Source organism: Arvicola amphibius, chromosome 1, assembly GCF_903992535.2.
Source record: "Arvicola amphibius chromosome 1, mArvAmp1.2, whole genome shotgun sequence".
Classification (NCBI taxonomy): Eukaryota; Metazoa; Chordata; class Mammalia; order Rodentia; family Cricetidae; genus Arvicola; species Arvicola amphibius.
Window position 1 is genome coordinate 118342740 of NC_052047.1, and position 18665 is coordinate 118361404.

The following is an 18665-nucleotide window of genomic DNA, read 5'->3' on the forward strand; positions in this document are numbered from 1 at the left end:
TTAGTTTGCCATGTTTTTAGGGGGGGCATTTTGGCACATACTTAGAACCCAAGTATTTAGGAGGCTGCAGTGGAAGGATCCCTCAGTCTCTGAAGGCGAGACCGGCCTGACCAACATAGTGAGCCATGATCTCCAAAGCACGGTAGACAAAAAAAAATAAGCACTAATAGCCATTTAAATGGAAGTTCCAGAAAGGCACTGTTCTCGTTTGTTGCCAGATTTCCAGCACTGAGAACTCTTTATAGATGAGGCTCAATAAATACTTATTCCATGACTTAAAAAAACATTTTCAGCTCGGCATGGTGGTGCATGCCTTTAATCCCAGCACTTGGAAGGCAGAGGCAGGTAGATATTTGTAAGTTCGAGGCCATCCTGGTCTACAAAGCAAATTCCAGAATAGCCAGGACTACACAGAGAGACCCTACTGCTTCAAAACACCAAACCCAACCAACCAACCAACCAAAAACCCAACCAATCAAAACAGAAAAACAAACAACAAGCAAGCAAAAACCATTTTCAAGGCACACCATTATTTTAATCTGAAGCTTAATTCACATGGGATTTTTGTTTGGTAACTCTTCAGTAAACTTTATAGTACTAAGCCATTATGAACCTATTTTAATAATATTCTTTTCAGACTTTTCAGTTTATATTAATTATTCCAAAGCAAATTAAAATTGGCCCCCAAAATACTATGCTTTAAAGATATTGACAAAAGAAAAAAAAAATCAAAAGAAAACCCTTATCAAAACTTCAGTAGAAGAAATATGCTCATGTAGAATTCAAAGAATAGCAATTAGTGACTGTGAGCTATTAATGGGGGATAGGGCCTGAATTCTAGTCCCACTACATTCTGTTTCAAATTACCTTGACTCTAAAGGAAAGGCAGAAAAACAGCAATTTTAAGCTAATTCATCTTTTAAATAAAATTTTTGCTTGATAGTTTCATCATATATTCTCTTGCTTTTTTTTTAATTTATTTTTATTTTTTGAGATAAGGTTTCCCTGTGTAACACTGTCCTGGAACTAGCTCTGTACCCCAGGCTAGCTTTGAACTCAAAGATCTGACTGTCTCTACCTCCTGGGTACACCACCACACCTGGCTCTCTTGCTTTTTTTTTCATGTCATAGGAATGATGTTTTTCACTACAATAACTTCAGATATCTCTATAAATTTATTAAAACCACAAAGGTACAAAGGGGTACTCAGTGATCTCTGTATCATCCATTTAAACAAAGAAAATAAAAGTAGTTACATTAAGATTAGCACAGCTTCTGGGTAGGGCCGTGCAAGTCCTCTAAGCAGCTACTTACTTTGACACCCAGCTACTGGAAATTCCATGAGCAGCATAGACAGTAAACTGGAGCTGCTCTGTTGCAGTCCAAGCTTCCTTGATGCTCCTGCTACTTTGAGGACAGTCTGCAGAACTCTTACTAGAATGTGCATGGAGCCTGAGAAGATCGTAAATTGCTGCTGTTAAGTGATCCAGGCTTACTTGAACAGGATTTTCAGGATTCAGTGAGTCTACATTGAAACAAACTGTTAATTCTCTGAAAGAGCAAAAATCATTGCCAATATATAAAGAATCTAAAGACATACCCCTGGTTGAGTTCTTGCTAGTATCTCCTCCAGATAATGAAGTCACCTGTATACACATATATTAATTAGTCAGAAATTGAGCATAATTTAATATAAAACGTTTACTTTTTCTTCCTTTTTTGAGACAGGGTCTTGTGTAGCCCAGGTTGGTCTCAAATTTGCTAAACTCCTGATTCACATCCAAAATTATGGGATAACAAGGGTGTATCATACACTGGACTTTTGCTTTTATTTTAAATAAACTTTACTTTTGATACATTTCTTTAAATGTCAAAGAAACCTTTCTCAGAAGAAATCTGTCCTACATGTCTGAAAAATTACTAGAATAGTAGGCAAAGAAATAAAAGGCTATGAAAATGACTCAATCTGTAAAATCACTGCCAAGAAAGCATGAGTTAGAAGTCTCTGCACCAACTAAAAGCTAGTCTGTCATGACAGCACAGGGGAGTAGTAGGGTATGAAGTAGAAGGCAGACCCTGGAGCTCACTGGCCAGTTAATCTAGCTAATTGGATGAGCTTTAGGGTCTGCAGAACATCCTGTCTCAAAAGGAGTGGGGAGGAGTAGCTGATACCTGATGTAGTCTTCCAGATTCCACACAGACATGTGCCTACTCCCAACACATATGCATACACTTACATGAATATCTGCACCCACATAACACACAAGTGCAAATTCACAAACAAAAAGTGAAAACATAAACCCAAGTAAACATAACTTTTTTTCTTGAGAGAGGGTCTCACTATGCAGCACTGGCTAGCCTAGAACTCAGAGATCTGTTTGCCTCTGGCTCTCAAGCCCTGAGATCAAAGATGTGTGCCACTATGCCTGACAAGAAATGATTTTTAATAATACAAAAATTAAGGCAAGCTGGAGTGGGAATTCACGCCTGTAATTACAGCATCTGGGAAGCCGAGGAAGAGGAAAATAGCAAGTTCAAGGCCACCTGGGCCAGAGTGGGACCTTGACTCAAAGCAAGCAGGAAAAAAAAAAAAAAAAAAAGCCAGGCATGGTAGTTCATGCCATAATCTCAGCACCTGTGAATAAAAGCAGGCCAGGAGTTCCCGGATTTCCTCAGCTGAATTAGAGACAGCTGGAAAATATGAGACCCTGTCTCAGGAAGTCAAACAAATCAGAGCACGTAAAACTTACTATGGAAAAAGAACAAAATCAGCAGTTTTATTTTAAATGAATTATAACTGCTTTGTAACACAGTACAATATTTTTCACTAGCATGAGAATAACATATCTAAAGAAACTCCATTACCATTAGGTGATTGAAGAAAATTCTTGTATATAATTATTTAAGGTAAACTCCTCTCTCAACTACACTTTAATGCTCCTTCATCCGATAAAAGAGTAAAAAGAACAGCCACTTCAGGCATTAGGGAATATGGTGATAGCTTTCAAATAATTTTTAAACAAAACCCCCACCCCCAAAATAAAACCGAACTAAACCAACAACAATGAAACAAACAAAAAAAACAAAAAGGAATCCCAAATTAAGTGTCATTTAGCTAGAATGTCTTTGAAATTGAGAAGCCTTGTGAGCACCTAGACATGGAGATGGAGGAGCAGGTCAAAGATATAGCTTCTCCTTTAATGTAAAGTAACTTGTAGGAGTCACTTTTTCTTTACTCATTCCAATTGAAGATATAAACATTTCTATGAACTGAATTTATTAAGCCCCCATAGAAGGAAGTATTATGGAACATAGTTTTATTAAAAGCTGACATATGGCATAGAAATCTCAACAAGTGGCTGCTTCTAAGGCAAGGCCACTTCCAAAGGTCAGGGATATGACTCAAGTGTAATGAACATGGACATTTCCATTAAGAGAGAACTGGCAGCTACTACTCGGTAGGCTCCCTATAGAGAGGTAGGGGTCTCACCTATAGAGGCAAGTTGAGCCCACTATTTAATATCAATGTTCACAAAGCTCTTCCATCATTTCAGCAAGGAATCCCTACCTCACCAACAAAGCAATTCAATCAGCTCAAAAATAAAAGCCAAAGTGAAAATGACAATGTTTTGTCTACCAAGAGATGAACATCCTCCTGTTGAAGTGATACAAATACTTACATCAGCACTTTTGTTCCTTGGAAGGTTAACAACTCGCTTTAGCTTCTTCACTGCTTCTGTAACGGCGGGGGTCTCCACCCCATCTAAAGCACTACAGATTTTTCTTACAGCTTTAATTACTTGGTCGACAGCTCGGTGTTGGTTCTTTAAAAATGGAAAATAAAATAAAAATAACTAGGTACAACGTAGAACCCATGTCAAAAATGAAGTCAGAAGCTAGATATTTTTGACAATTCTAAGAACAGATATTCTCTATTAAAAAAGAAATGAAACAGCTTCTCATTTATATGGTATACTGTGAAATGTATTAAAGCAAGACATAGTTTTCGCTCTGACACAACTATTCATATGCAAATGCTACGTATTTAATATTAGAATCAAAAGAAAACAAAATAGAAACAGATTACTAAATCACTTTAAAAAACAAGATCTGGCACACATGTGCTATACATACATCCATCCAGGAAAATACTCATACATTTAAAATAAAATAAATCTAAAAAAATAAGCACATCTAGATTTATCTTTTAAATTCTCATTTGGAAGTAACTTTCATGTTGAAAATAACCTCTTCTGCAAAAAAAAAAAAATACTGGTATTAAAAACTAAGTTCTAACAAAACAAAGCAAACAGAACATCCTTGAGGGGCTACAGAGATGGGCCAGTGGTAATGAGCACTTGCTGCAGCAGATAATCTTTAGGAGTTCAAGGCTAGCCTGGTCTAGATAACAAGTTCCAGGATAGCCAGAACTGCATAGGGAGAGTCTGCCTTAAAAAAAAAAATCAACAGAACAAACAATATCAAGAGGACCTGAGTTTGGATCCTGCCACTCACACAAGCAGAGCACCCCACAAATGTCTATAATTGCCTCTGAGGAGCTCCACATGATACGTACATGCACATATACAAATCTTAAAAACAAAAAATAATAAAAGAAATGCTTAATTTAAAAAAAGATTGGTTTTAGCAGTGTTGGATCAGCGCTCTCTCTCTCTCTCTCTCTCTCTCTCTCTCTCTCTCTCTCTCTCTCTCTCTCTCTCTCTCTCTCTCTCTCCTTTTTGTTCTTTTTTCCAACACAGTATCCCTACTGGCCATATGGGAACTTTCCCAGTCCTCCTGGGTCTACTCCCCATGCCTCCACCCGCACCCTCCCAAAGGAAAAGAAACACAAGTTCAATCTGTGTTGCCTACACATTTACCAGAGCACAATCAAACTCTCAGTGACCATCCCACAAAGAAACATGAATTCTTCCTCACCTGCACCTCTGCCTGAAGCCATCAACTGTGGAGAGCTACACCTCAGCACCCCTATCACAAGTTTCTGATGATTTCCTGTCTGAGCTATTTTCCTCCATACAACCACAAAAGTAGCTTCCCTGCCCTTCAGTCAGCAGGGGCACAGATCATGGACCTACATACGGTCTCTAGCAACAGCACAGATCACAGATAGTGTCAGTGGCCTGTGCTGTGGCTGAGGGCTGTATTGACTTCAGTGATCTGTTCTGCCATCAGAGACCATGCTGAGATCTTTCTCCACTTAAAAATTTTGTATCTGTTTTTATTTGCGTATGTTGTGTATCCATTTAAGTGGATGCCACATGTGTGTAGTTATCAGCAGAGATCAGAAGAATGTTGGATCCCTTGGATCTGGCAGGTATTTGTGAGCTACCTGATGTGGGTACTGGACCCTTGTGGTGGTTTGACTAAGAATGGCTTCCATGTGTTCATGAATTTGAATCCTTAGTCACCAGGGAGCAGAACTGTTGGAAAGGAGTGTACAGTGCTGCGGGATATCTTTCTGTATGCCGTGAATATGTTTTGTTCTCACTGGTTGATAAATAAAGCTTCTGTGGCTTATGGCAAGGCAGGATAGAGCCAAAAGGGAAATCCAAACAAAGATACAGGAGAAGGGTGGAGTTTGAGAGACTCTAGCCAGCCAGTAGCCAAGAAGGCAAGACATGTAAAAAATAAGGTAACAAACCACACGGCAAAGCACAGGTAAGAAATATGGGTTAATTTAAAGAGCTAATTAATAATAAGCCTGAGCCATCAGTCAAACATATATAATTAGTTTAAGCGCCTGAGTGATTATTTTAAAAGCAGCTGAGAGGCTGGGCAGGACAAAAAAAAAGCCTGATTACATTTGGTGCCCAACATTCTAACATGAGGGGCTGGCTTGCTTGTTTGGGTTTCTGTCCCACCCGGTACCCCACAGCTGGCAAGCCCCAAAGAAATAACACAGAGATCTCTATAAGTCACAAAACTGATTGGCCCATTAACTCTAGCCTCTCACTGGCTAACTCACATCTTGATTAACCCATTCTTCTGATCTATGTTAGCCATGTGGCTCTGTACCTTTTTTCAGTGGTGCAGATCACATCCTGCTGCTTGGGTGATCTGGGCAGGAGTAGGGGGAATCAACTTCCTCCTTCCCAGAGTTCTCCTGTTCTCATTACATCATTTCTACTTCCTGTCTGGTTTTCCCACCTTTACCTCCTGCCTGGCCAATCAGTGTTTATTTAAAACATGATTGACAGAATACAGACAATTCTCCCACACAACGTAGAGTATGTACATCCACATAAAGCCTGAAAAAAACTTTAAGAAAAGGTTCTAGACACACAAAAACAGAGTCAAAAACAGCTTCTTGGTAGCCAGATTTTTTCAAATAAGCTCTGTTTACTGGTAGTGAGTGGGAAGCTCCTTTAAGAGATGGCTTCCTGCCTTGGTACTGGCGGTATGGACAGCTCTTTTGGGAGTCCTGCTATGGAGCACTTGATTGGGATTTGTGGGCTGGTGGGCTGCACATTGGTGGCAACATGGACTCCAGAGTTGGAGAAATAAGTGTGACTCTCATTGGTACCTCTGTCATGTTGGGAACCCAGGTAGGGCAGAGCAGCAACCAAAGCTGCCAGTTTGGTCCTAGCCACTTGCACTTGGCAGTTTAAAGACTCCTGGTCAAAAAAGGATTACAGATATGCAATAAAAACATATTTAGATAAAAAGAAACCTCTAAACGGGTCACAATGTGTTCAAAACATGTGTAGGCTTAAGAAAAAATAAAGAGTATGCATTTATAGAAAGGAATAGTTTAAAAAATATAAAGTCTTTAAAGATAGAAGCAAAACAAAAAAAAAATAAGCCACGTAAAAATAGGAAATTCACCTGGAGTCTGGATCCTGTATGTTATTATGTTGGCTTTGAGTTTTTTGATGGCTGATGGGCAAGAGACAGCTACCAGGAGACATGGGATTGAAAGAGAGACTGATAAAATATAGCAACCTAAATATTTTTAAAATGTCTTAACTTTAAACCAAAAGTCAAAAAAATATATTTGTAAAATGGAACTTAAAAGATGTATTGCTTTGGAAAAGCAGCTTTACTTTTTTCCACAGGAAACAAGATGCTATAAATTTGTTCCAGGTTAAGATGGGCCAGGTTTGATAAAGGGAAACGTCCTGAACCTTGACGTGTGATATCTATCAACAAAGGTTATAACTGGTCTTCCCAGGATCACCAGCACCAATCAGCAGGAAGTAGTCTAGAGAACTACGCCCAAATTCCCAAAATACTGGTTATAAACGCTTGTTTTTATTTAAGGGGGGTTGGTTATAAACTGTTATTGATCATAGTCAATCTCTTCCTAAAAGAAGAAAGGGGGATATGAATGGAAATGAATGACATATAAATAATGAGAGAAAAGAATAGATTATTGAATCCTCTTTTATTAAAAAAACAACTGTTAATCTCAAAATATTTTACACTGGTATAGATTTTAGTTTATTGACATAAATTTAAGGTCAACATTATTATGCTGTATGTATATTTCTACTCTTAATAAGGTATTATGCTTATGCAACTCATTTTGAAATGTAATAAATAATTAAAAATACAGATTAATAGTCATCTATAATAGTTAGGTTTTTTAGGTATACAAAGATATATTTCAGTTAGATAGGTATTTTTCAAACACTTCAAAAACCTATAGAATATGGCATTTAAAATGTTTTAAGAACTTAGACTTTTAGCCAGGTAGTGGTGGTGTACGCCTTTAATCCCAGCACTCAGGGAAGGAGAGGCAGGTGATCTCTGTGAGTTCAAGGCCAGCTTGGTCTACAAAGCAAGTTCCAGGACAGCCAGAGATACACAGAGAAACCCTGTCTTGAAAAACAAATTAACAACAACAACAACAACAAAAAAAAGAATTTAGACTTCTCAACAGTAAGACATGTCTGTTCTTGATGGCACCAATTACTTCAAAGAGGATGATTGGTATTGAAGAAACTTGTTATGGAGTTTGCCTTTAATGTGGAAGGCTAGTCATTTGGGCAAGAAACTGCTCTTGCCTGGAATGTTTGACAGTATGCTGTATAAACTAGACATGCAGGACCCACAGAAAAATGACCACTAAAACGTTGCCAAAACAAGGCAGGATGGTCCTTTAGGTTCCTGTTTCACAAAAGACACTGCCAGACACTTAGGACGACACAGAGGAAAATTTGCCAAAATAGGCAGGACAGTCCTTCAAATTTCCTGCTTCAGAGAAAAGTCTGATAGATACTGTACACCTGTAGACTGAAGATGCATTGATGCCCCACTGTTACAGAATAATTTTGGGTGACCTTCCAGGCAGTCAGATGTCTCTGTCATTTCTAGAGTTTTGAAAGTTGTTTACATGCACTTCCTGTTTACTCAGGTAATATTATGTCCTTCTGGGGTCTTTGATGGAGTTGACGACTAGATAATTATAATTATAGTTTTCCTTGGTTATGATAAAAATTTTGATATGAAACTTTAGACTCACAAAGATGGGACAGATGATACAGTATTTTCTTTAATTTTGTCACACACAAATAGACTAGATATTGTAACTGTAATTCTTGCTTGATAATTGTTTTGTTATATGCAACTTTATTATGTTAAAATAAAAATCTTCCTTTTTGATTAGACAGAAAGGGGGATGGAGGCTGGAGAGATGATGCCTCAGAGGTTAAAAACACTCACTGGCTGCGCTTCCAAAGGTTCCAAGTTCAATTCCCAGCAACCATATGGTGGCTCACAACCATCTATAATGAGATCTGCTGTCCTCTTCTGGCATTCAGGCATACAAGCAGAGAGAACACTATATACATACAGTAAAGAAAATCTTTTAAAAAAGGGGGGGAAATGCTGTGGGATGGTCTTTCTCTTTGCTGTAAATATATGTTGCTCTCATTGGTTGAGAAATAAAGCTACTCTGGCCAATAGGAAGGCAGGATAGAGCCAGGTGGAAAATCCAAACAAAGATACAAGAGAAGAAGGGCTGAGTCTGGGAGACTCCAGCCAATTACCAAGGAAGCAAGACATGTAAAAAATAAGGTAACAAGCCATGATCCACACGCCAAAGCATAGATAAGAAATATGGGTTAATTTAATGTAAGAGCTAGCTAATAATAAGCCTGAGCCATTGGCCAACCATTTATAATTAATATAAACCTCTCAGTGATTATTTTTAAAGTGGCTGCAGCACGGGGCAAGACGAAAAAAAAAGTCTCCATTTATAGTACAGCCTTGTTGGAGGAAATATACCACTAGGGTGGGCTTTGACTTTATTATTACATATATTAGTTAACTAATTTCTGCTTGTTTTTTCTTTTTAAACATCTCGGTATATAACCCAGGCCGACCTCAAAGGTAAACTTTCTCCAGTCAGTGCAGTGATAGGATTGCTGAAGTATACTACCCTGCCTTGGCATGGATCATTACTTATTTTACACATGCACTGAAATATCACATTGCATTCCATAAATATGTCATTATTTTGTATCAGATATCTATAAATTTTTAGGCTACAGAAATAGCTCAGTCAGTAAGTACAGTGTGGTCCTGGCCTTGCAGGAATGAGGATCTTTGTTCAACTCTAAGAACCTACATAAAAAAGCTAGGCATAGAGGTATATGACTGTAATCCCAGTGCTTAGGAGACAGCCAAATCCCTGAGGTTACCTGGTCAGCCACTGTGGTGGTTTAAATGTTTATGGCACATAGAGGTTAATATATTTCAGTGTTTGGTTCCTGAGCAGCAGACTATTGGATTGGCAGGTATAGCCTCATTGGAGGTGTCACTGGGGTGGGCTTTTGAAGTTTTGAAACTTCAAAAACTTCATGGCCAGTCTCTCAAGTTCTGTCTGCAATTTGCAGATAATGTGAGTTTTCAGCTATTGCTCCAGCACCATGCCCTCCTTACTGCTGCCATACTCCCCATCATGGTTATAGTCTAGCCCTCTGAAACTGTAAGCAAGCCCTCAATTAAATACCTTACTTTGTAAGTTGCCTCGGTCATGGTGCTTATTCACAGCAATCAACAGTAAATAAGACAGCCATACTAGCCTACTCAAGCCCAGCTTAAGCCCTGGCTCAAAGGAAAGATGAACACCATGCTTGAGGAATGATGCCTGAGGTTATCCTCTGGCCTGCATACACATGCACCTGTACATGCAGATATTCACTCACAAAATGTAGCTTTAAAGACCCGAGCAACAGACACATTCATATGTCCCTCTCCCTTTTCTTAGACAGGGACTCACTATATCGCCTAGGCTCTTCTCAAATTCATAAGATCAAGGGATTCTCTGTTTTCCTCCTGTATTACTGTGATTGTGCACTACACACAGCTTAAAGATCCACAAAACATTCACGCTACACTTTTATGCCAAGAACTATGAGAAGGCTGCAACTAAGCTCACCATCTTCCCTTTTAGTATGTATTTCTATTCTTGAGGCTTGGCTACCATAAGCCAAATGCTTCTTTTACCTTCAAGCATTAGTGAAACCATCTCATTTTCTTAAATAGCCAATTATGGTGCAGTTCTCAGGGCCTGAATTGAAGATCAAATTTCAAGTCCCCCTTTTTAGTTATCTAATTTATATTTCTGCTTCTTTTAACTTACCTTCATGTAAACTCTCCAATCTGAAGGTCTGTAACAGTGTCTTGCACTACTCTCCATTACTCTTAACATGTGAGGAACTAGTGTATAGTCTAACAGTTCTAAATCCACCCTTCTTTTGCTCTTTGTAGAGCCAGAACTAAACTCACAGTAACATTTTTTGGCACTAGAGGGCACCAAAAAGACACTTTAACCAAAAAGCAACAGGGCTAGGTTCCGGTCCTGTATGCATTTATTCCTTTCTTTTCAATTCACAAGGAGAGCTCAGTGGTTCTCAAAGACCAGCCCTACCTGTACCCTTAGGCCACTTTGGCTAAAATTCTTTGGGAAGTTTCTTTACCATGGGCAGCCTCTATCCTCCTGAGGTAGCCATATACTAAAGTTCAGTCTGGGGAGAAGGTTTATGAGAAGTCATTATGTCCTAAACTGTTCATTTCTCTACAGCCTAGTCATGGCAATTGCTTTTTCACATCTGCAACTTCTGAGCGCTACTTAAATAAAGACTAGCAAATTTTCTTTAAAAAAAAAAAAAAAACCCACAAAGTATCCAGGTGTGGTAGCATCTATCTGTAATACCAGTACTTAGGAAGCAAATGTAAGAGTGAAAAATCTGAGGTTATCCTGGTCTATACAGTGAGTTCTGTGCCATGCAGCCTATATAGCAAGGACAGGAAAACCCTACTACTCCCGCCACACTCAAAGTCAATAATTGTCAGGTATGATGATACATACAAATCTGTGGTGGTTTGAAAGAAAAGGTCCCCCAAAGAAAGTGGCCTTTTAGGAGGAAGTGTGTCACTGTGGGGGTAGGATTTGAGGTCTCTGTTGTTCAAGTTTCCTTCAGTGTGACTATTAGTCAATTTCCTGTTGCCTGCAAGATGTAGGACTCTGATAAAGGAGGGAAATCTGTCTATGCGTTAATTTCATTGGTTAATAAAGAAACTGCCTTGGCTTTTTGATAGGGCAGAACTTAGATAGGCGGAGTAGACAGGCGGAGTAGACAGAACAGAATGCTGGGTAGAAGGCAGTGAGGCAGACGCCATGAGCTCCGGCCCAAGATGGACGCAGGCTAGAATCTTCCTGGTAAGCCACCACCTCGTGGTGCTAAACACATTAATAGAAATGGGTTAATCAAGATGTGAGAATTAGCCAGTAAGAGGCTAGAGCTAATGGGCCAGGCAGTGTTTAAATGAATACAATTTGTGTGCTGTTATTTTGGGTGTAAAGCTAGCCATGTGGAAGCCAGGTGGGACAAATAGCAGGCCTGCTCGTCTCTTCACTACAGGACTCAGCTATTTTTCCCACACCATGTCTGCCTGCACACCACCATACTTCCCACCAAGATGATAATGAACTGAACTTATGAAACTGTAAGCAAGCCACCCCAACTAAATGTTTAAACTTTATAAGAGTTGCTGTGGTGGTCATGGTGTCTCTTTACAGCAATAAAAACCCTAACTATACAATATCTATAATTACAGTGACTTACAAGTCTGAGGGGGCAATACTGAGATTGTCTCAAAATCAAAACACACACACACAAAAAACCAAATAACAAATATTAGTTAAGTAAATATTTTATATTTTGTGAGTCATCCTCTGGTGAGATTAAATTCCAGCCTTTTAATGGTGAAGACAGACAATAAATAAGAGACAAAAAAACTTTATGAAAACAGGCAGTAGGCTAGACTTGGTATATGAATTATCAGATGTCAATTTTTGCTTTGAATCCTGTTTTATGGGATGGAGAGATGGCACTACAGTTAAAAGCACTGGCTGCTCTTCTATAGGACCTGAATTTGAGTCCTGGTATCCACATGGCAGCTTACAACTGTCTATAACCCCAGTCCCAGGGGATCCAACACCCCCTTCCAGCCTCTGCAGGCACCAGGCATGCAAACACTGAAAAGACACTAAAGGAGGCAAAACATTCATGCATATAAAATAAATAATTTAATAATTAAAGTTTATTTTTTAAAGGAAAAGAATCTTTTTACTAAAAAGAATAAACCATCTTTTGCCCATTCACTAATGATTACTTAGATTTCTTATTCAAGCAACCAGCACAGAGGCTAGTAATATAGTTCTGGTCAAGTGTCAGCATGTGTCACCCTGGTTTCAATTGTGTGTAAACATATGTGCATGTAAGTCTGCAGTCTCAATACTTAGGAGGAGGAGGCATGGAAGAGCAAGAATTCAAGGTCAGGCAAATGGAACTAAATGAGATCCCCAACTCAAAAACAAAACAATCCAATATAGTATACTGTCTTGACTGGTCAGTGACTGATAAACATTAGTTCAGATAGGTGGTCAGTTCTCCACACCATGTTATACTTTTGTTCTGGGTATTTATCTGAATTTCTATTTTAAGTCCACACAGAACAGTCATACTGTTAGCACCAAATATGAGTTCAGCTGCTTTCTTAAGTACATGGATCTCCTTGGAGTTGGAGTTACAGATGGTTGTGAACCATTCCATATAAATGCTGAGAACCAAACTTAGGTCTTCTATAAGAGCAATACAAACTCTTAACTGCTGAGTCACCTCTCCAGTCCCAGCATTCCCTTAGAGTATTACAAGCTATTATTTCTTTTCTCAAGACCCATACTGACACTTTAGCAAAACAGAGTATTTCTAGAAAAATAAAGTCAAGAGAATTTATAAAAAATTTCTGCAACTTCCTGATCCCTTTGTAAAACTTTTCCTAAGAGAAAGTAAAACATTAATCCATACAAAAACTAGGAATACATGTATATATTTCATTAAGGCAACATTATTCATGATAACCAATTTATTAACTTAAGCCCAGATATACATTATTGGATGTACAGATGAAATGTGCTGTAGCTATTCAATGGAATAGTATTCAATAAAAAGGAACCACAGGTAGGGCTAGGGAGATGGCTAAGTTGGTAAAGTCTGTTGAGCAAACATAAGGACCTGAGTTTGGATCTTTAGCATCCATGTGAAAAGCTGGATGTAGGGCTCTAGAGATAGATGGCTCAGGGGTTAAGAAAGTGCTCTTGCAGAGGTCCCCAGTGTGGTTCACAGCACCCATGTGAGGTGGCTCCCAACCACCTGTAACTTCAGTTCTAAGAGACATACACAGACACTATGGCCATGACAACTTTATAAAGGAGAACATTTAATTGGGTGGTTTACAGTTAGAAGTTCAGTCCATTATCATGATGGTGGGACATAGCGGTGTACAGGCAGACATGGTGCTGGAGAAGGAGCTAAGAATTCTACATCTTTGATCCACAGGCCACGGAGAGTGAGTTCCAATACTGGGCATGTCTTGAGCATATATGAGACCTCAAAGCCTGCCCACACAATGACACATTTCCTCCAACAAGGCCACACCTACTCCAGCAAGGCCATACCTTCAAATAGTGCTACCCTGTTTGGGAGCCATTTTCTTTCAAACCAATACACACACACACAAATTAAGTATATATGTTTTATATATATATATATATATATATATATATATATATATACACAAAACATATATAACACACATATATATGTATATATATGTTGTATGATATATATACTTACAACATACCATACAATGCAAAAAAAAAATTTTTAAGGTACAAACTACAAAAGATTAAATGGTTTAGTATTTGAAAAAAGTAAAACAGACAGAAAAAACACTATATTTCATTTACAAGAAATGTGCAGAAGAGGAAATCATGAACGAGACAGGAACTGGCTCAGCGATTATTTGAGGCTAGAGCTGGAAGGAAGGTCAACTGCAAATTATACATGAAAATGCTCTAATCCGGACTGCGGTGATGCTGGTAGAGCTCTGTGAATTTGGTAAGTCTTTGAATGGTGGGTGCATGCCTAATAATGCCTGCACTCAGGAGTTATGTGCAGGAAGATCAACTCAAGGTCAGCCAGGCAACAAAGCAGCTCAAGGTCAGCCTGAGCTGAATGAGACCCCCATCCCACAGGGAAAAAGCAGAGTAAAAGGATATAAATTATACTTAAGGTGAGTGAGTATAATGTATTATGGGCATATACCTATAATCCAAGCATGTAGGAAGGGCGAGGCCGGAGAATCCTAAATTCCATAGCCTAAACTACACAGCAAATTTGAGGCCAGGTTGGGTGGTGGTGGCACACGCCTCTAATCCCAGCACTTAGGAGACAGAGACAGGCAGATCTCTGGGAATTCGAGGCCAGCCTGGTATACAAGAGCTAGTTCCAGGATAGGCTCTAAACCACAGCGAAAAACAAACAACAACAAACAAACAAACAACAACAACAACAAAAAATTGAGGCCAGGCTAGGCTAAATAGGAAGACATTGTCTTAAAGCAAACAAACAACACTTCAATTAAACTTTAAAGGGAAATAAGTGGTAAGCGTTGTTATTTTAGACAAAGAGGTTAGTGGAAAGCACCGTGGTAACATTTAAGTACTTAAGGAAGGGAAAGTCAGACAAATACCTAAGGGAAGAGCACTACAGAGTATGGGTCCCAGGCTCCCTGCTGGGGAGCACACCTTGACACACCAAAGAGCTAGGTTTTGGATGAAATACTAGGATATAGGAAGCTGAGGAGGGAGGCTCACAAGTTCAAGGCCACCTGAGCCTAAACAGTAATTTCAAACTAGCTTAAGAGCTCACTTTGCTTTACTGTTAATTTTTTGTTTGTTTTTCCGAGTCAGGATTTCTCTGTGTAGCTTTAGAGCCTGTCCTGGAACTCACTCTGTAGACCAGGCTGTCCTGGAATTTACAGAGATCCGCCTGCCTCTACCTCCTCAAAGCTGGGATTAAAGGCATGCACCACCACCGCCCAGCACAGTTTATAATTCTTAATTATCTTTTTTGAAGACAAGATCTCATTCTACTGGAACATACTATGTAGATCAGGTTAGCTTTGAACTCGGAGATCCACCTGCCTCTGCTTCCTAAGTACTGGGATTAAAGATGTGTTCTACTACACATCTACCTGGTTCTAAAAGTCCTTTTTTGTCCTTTTTTTTTTTTTTTTAAATTTGACATCTGCTTTCTGTTCCTATTTCACTTTTAAAGTAAACTTTTCATTTGGAATAATTTTAGAATTGTAGGAAGTTACAAAAATAGTACAGAGTGTTCCCATATAAACCAGTTAAGCAGCAGCTTGCATAACCATGATCCATCTGACACAACAAAGACTGGAGCGGTGGCACACAATCAAGTAAACCCCACTTCCTCAGTCGTGCTAGTGCTTCACCAATCCCTTTCCTGCTCTGTTCCAGGATGCAACCCAGGACACATCATTTAGTGGATTATTTTTAAAGTATCATTTTGGTTGCCTGTGGGGGACGGGGGTTACAGAAGGAAAAGCAAAGAATTTGGAAGACTAGTAAAAAATAACACAACTGACTTAGGAATGATAATGGTCACATTCTCCATTTGTTTTCATGGCAGAGATGGTAAGAATTAGGTTTAATATGGAAGATGAAAGATCTTTTTTTCTTAAAAGGTCAAGGATAACACTAAGATTTTAGCCTGAGTAAACAGGAGAACTATTTATTAAGACAAAATAATAATAGTAATTTTTAAAGTGAGGAGGCTACATCTGGGTAGTACCAGGGGGTGTATATATGGGATATCTTCTCATTTGGCTCCAAATCCAAAACTTCTCTTAAAGTATAGTCTTGGGCCATTGAGATATCCTAGTGGGTTAAGGTATTTAGAGTCAAGCCTAATGATCCAAGTACAATGTCCCAAATTCACATGGTAGAATGGGGGGAACTAAATTCAGCAGTTTGACCTCTGACCTCCTCTTGTGTACTGTGCATGTGTGAACACATACATTCATATTCTCCCCATCCCCACCCCCAGAGATGGCTCAGTGGTAAAAGCACTTGCTGTCAAGCCTGACAATCTGAGTACAGTCCCCAGGACCCACATGGCCATATGGTGGAAGGAGAGAACTAACTACCCAAGTTGTCTTCTAACTTTCACACAAGCATGCCTACACAGCCCCTTCCAATTTGTGTATTTGAGTGTGTGTGTGTGTGTGTGTATGTAAAAGTTACTTAAAGTGCTAGAGAGATGATCAGACATTAAGAGCACCTGCTGCTTTTGTAGAGGACACACCCTCCCCAGCACCAACATGGTAGCTCATAACAGTAACTTCAGTTCCAGGATATTTGGTGCCCTTTTCTGGCTTCCCTTGGTACCATACATACAAGTTTACAAGTGTCAAAGGGACCCTGCCTTGAAACACCAAACAAACAAGTAGATAGGTAGGGAAGTAGGTAGGTAGGTAGATAGACAGAGAGAGAGATAAAGAGATAGACAGACAAATTTTTGCCAGGCATGGTGGAACACACTTTTAATCCCATTTGAGCAGCAGAGGCATGTGGACCTCTTATGAGGTTAAGGCTAATCTGGTCTATATAGAAAGTTCCAGTCCAGCCAAGGTATATACCATGACTTTGTCTCAAAAGAAAACAAAATTCACCAAAATAAATAAATCTTAAAAAAAAGCAGGTGTAAACAAATCTACAGAAAGACTAGGGGAAAAAAAGTACTACTAGATTGGCATTATGTGCATGTCTGATGACCTTAAGTACAGTTTCATTTAAGTGCTAGTAATGGGCCAGCAAGATGGCTTAGCAGGCAAAGGTGATTGCCACCAAGCCTGATAAGCTGAGTTTGATTCCTGGAATCCACATGATAAAAGGAGAAAAGCGACTCCTTCAAGTGTATTTTAACTTCCACGGGCATACTTACAGACATATCCGTGTCCATTTACAGAAGAAACAACTATAATGGTTTTTTTTTTGTTGTTGTTGTTGTTTTTGTTTTTTAAAGGAGTGCTGGAAAGGAAGGCATAGTTGGAGTGGGTACCTAAGAGAATAGGAAAAGGAGAGAGAAGCAGCAAAACCACATACTTTCAGTTTTGTTGTAAAGAGAATGGAGAAGTGGTGTGGCTGGCAACAGGATCACAGGTTCTCATTATATGTGTGTGTATGTATGCATTCATTCATGCATGTATGTATGTATATCTGAGAACTACATGTGTGCCTAGTACCCAAGAATGCCAGAAGAGACCAACAGATCCCTTGGAATTGGAGTTACAGATGGATTTGAGCTGCCATGTGGGTGCTGTGAGTAGAACCCAGGTCCTCTACAAAGCAGTCATTGTCTTACCTGATGAGATAACTCTTCTCTTGCAATAATTTTGGGGGGGCGGGTAAATCAACTAATCTTATAGCTGTAAGATACCATTTACACTCAAGTTCCCAAGTGTAGAATCTCTACTTGGACCTCTTGCATTAAATTCCAGATTCATATCAACTACTCATTCAGTGTCTCTTTTGGATAGTTAAAGCTATCTCAGACATCCAAATTAGCTACTTTCTTTATCACTGTGACTAAAGAGCTGACAGAAACAGTTTAAGGGAGGTAATTATTTGGGTTCACTGTTTCAGAGGGTTCAGTGTGCCAATATTGTCTCAGGATGTGAAACTCAATATTTCTATATGGTGATAAGAATGTACAAGTAGTAGAGCTGGCAAGATGACTCAGTAGGTTAAGGAACTCACTGCTAATCCTGACATATGACTTTAGTTCAATCTCAGGAACAAACATGGTAGGAGAGAACCAACTCCTGCAAGTTGTCCTCTTAGTGTGCTGTGACATGTGCATACCTAAATACACCCACATGGGAAAAAATGTACTAGTAATTAGCAATCTGTTCATTTTACATTTCCATCTCTCATGTCCTGCTAACTCTTATCAATTTTGCCTCCAAGTATTATTAATCAGCTCTCTCTGTAGCAGTCATAATGCTTATCTTTTACTTGAATTGTTAAAAAATCCTTCCCTTTGAAATCAATTCTGCCACTTTTAGACCGAACCTCTACATTATGTTCAAGTTAACTTCAGAAGACAGGGCTAAACAATTCCCACAGTCTGAGTTTGGCTAAAAACATCTTAAGTAGCTAGATCCAATATTCTGTAAAAGATCAGCTAACTTTTTCTATAAGGGATCAAATAATAAGGGGCTGAAGAGATGGTTCTGTGGTTAAGACCACTTGCTCTTGCAGA

General features: G+C 39.1%; 1 protein-coding gene across 1 annotated transcript in view; it reads right to left on the reverse strand.

Annotated features, from left to right (window-relative positions):
* Positions 1 to 18665, reverse strand: part of Pik3c2a (phosphatidylinositol-4-phosphate 3-kinase catalytic subunit type 2 alpha) — a 102593-nt gene that overhangs the window by 32593 nt on the left and 51335 nt on the right. Inside the window, exons 9-11 of the mRNA XM_038319048.2 lie at positions 3681 to 3824; positions 1601 to 1646; positions 1315 to 1525 (exon numbers count right to left, since the gene is read on the reverse strand). Coding sequence (XP_038174976.1) covers positions 1315 to 1525; positions 1601 to 1646; positions 3681 to 3824 — 401 coding nt within the window. The remainder of the gene's footprint in view (positions 1 to 1314; positions 1526 to 1600; positions 1647 to 3680; positions 3825 to 18665) is intronic.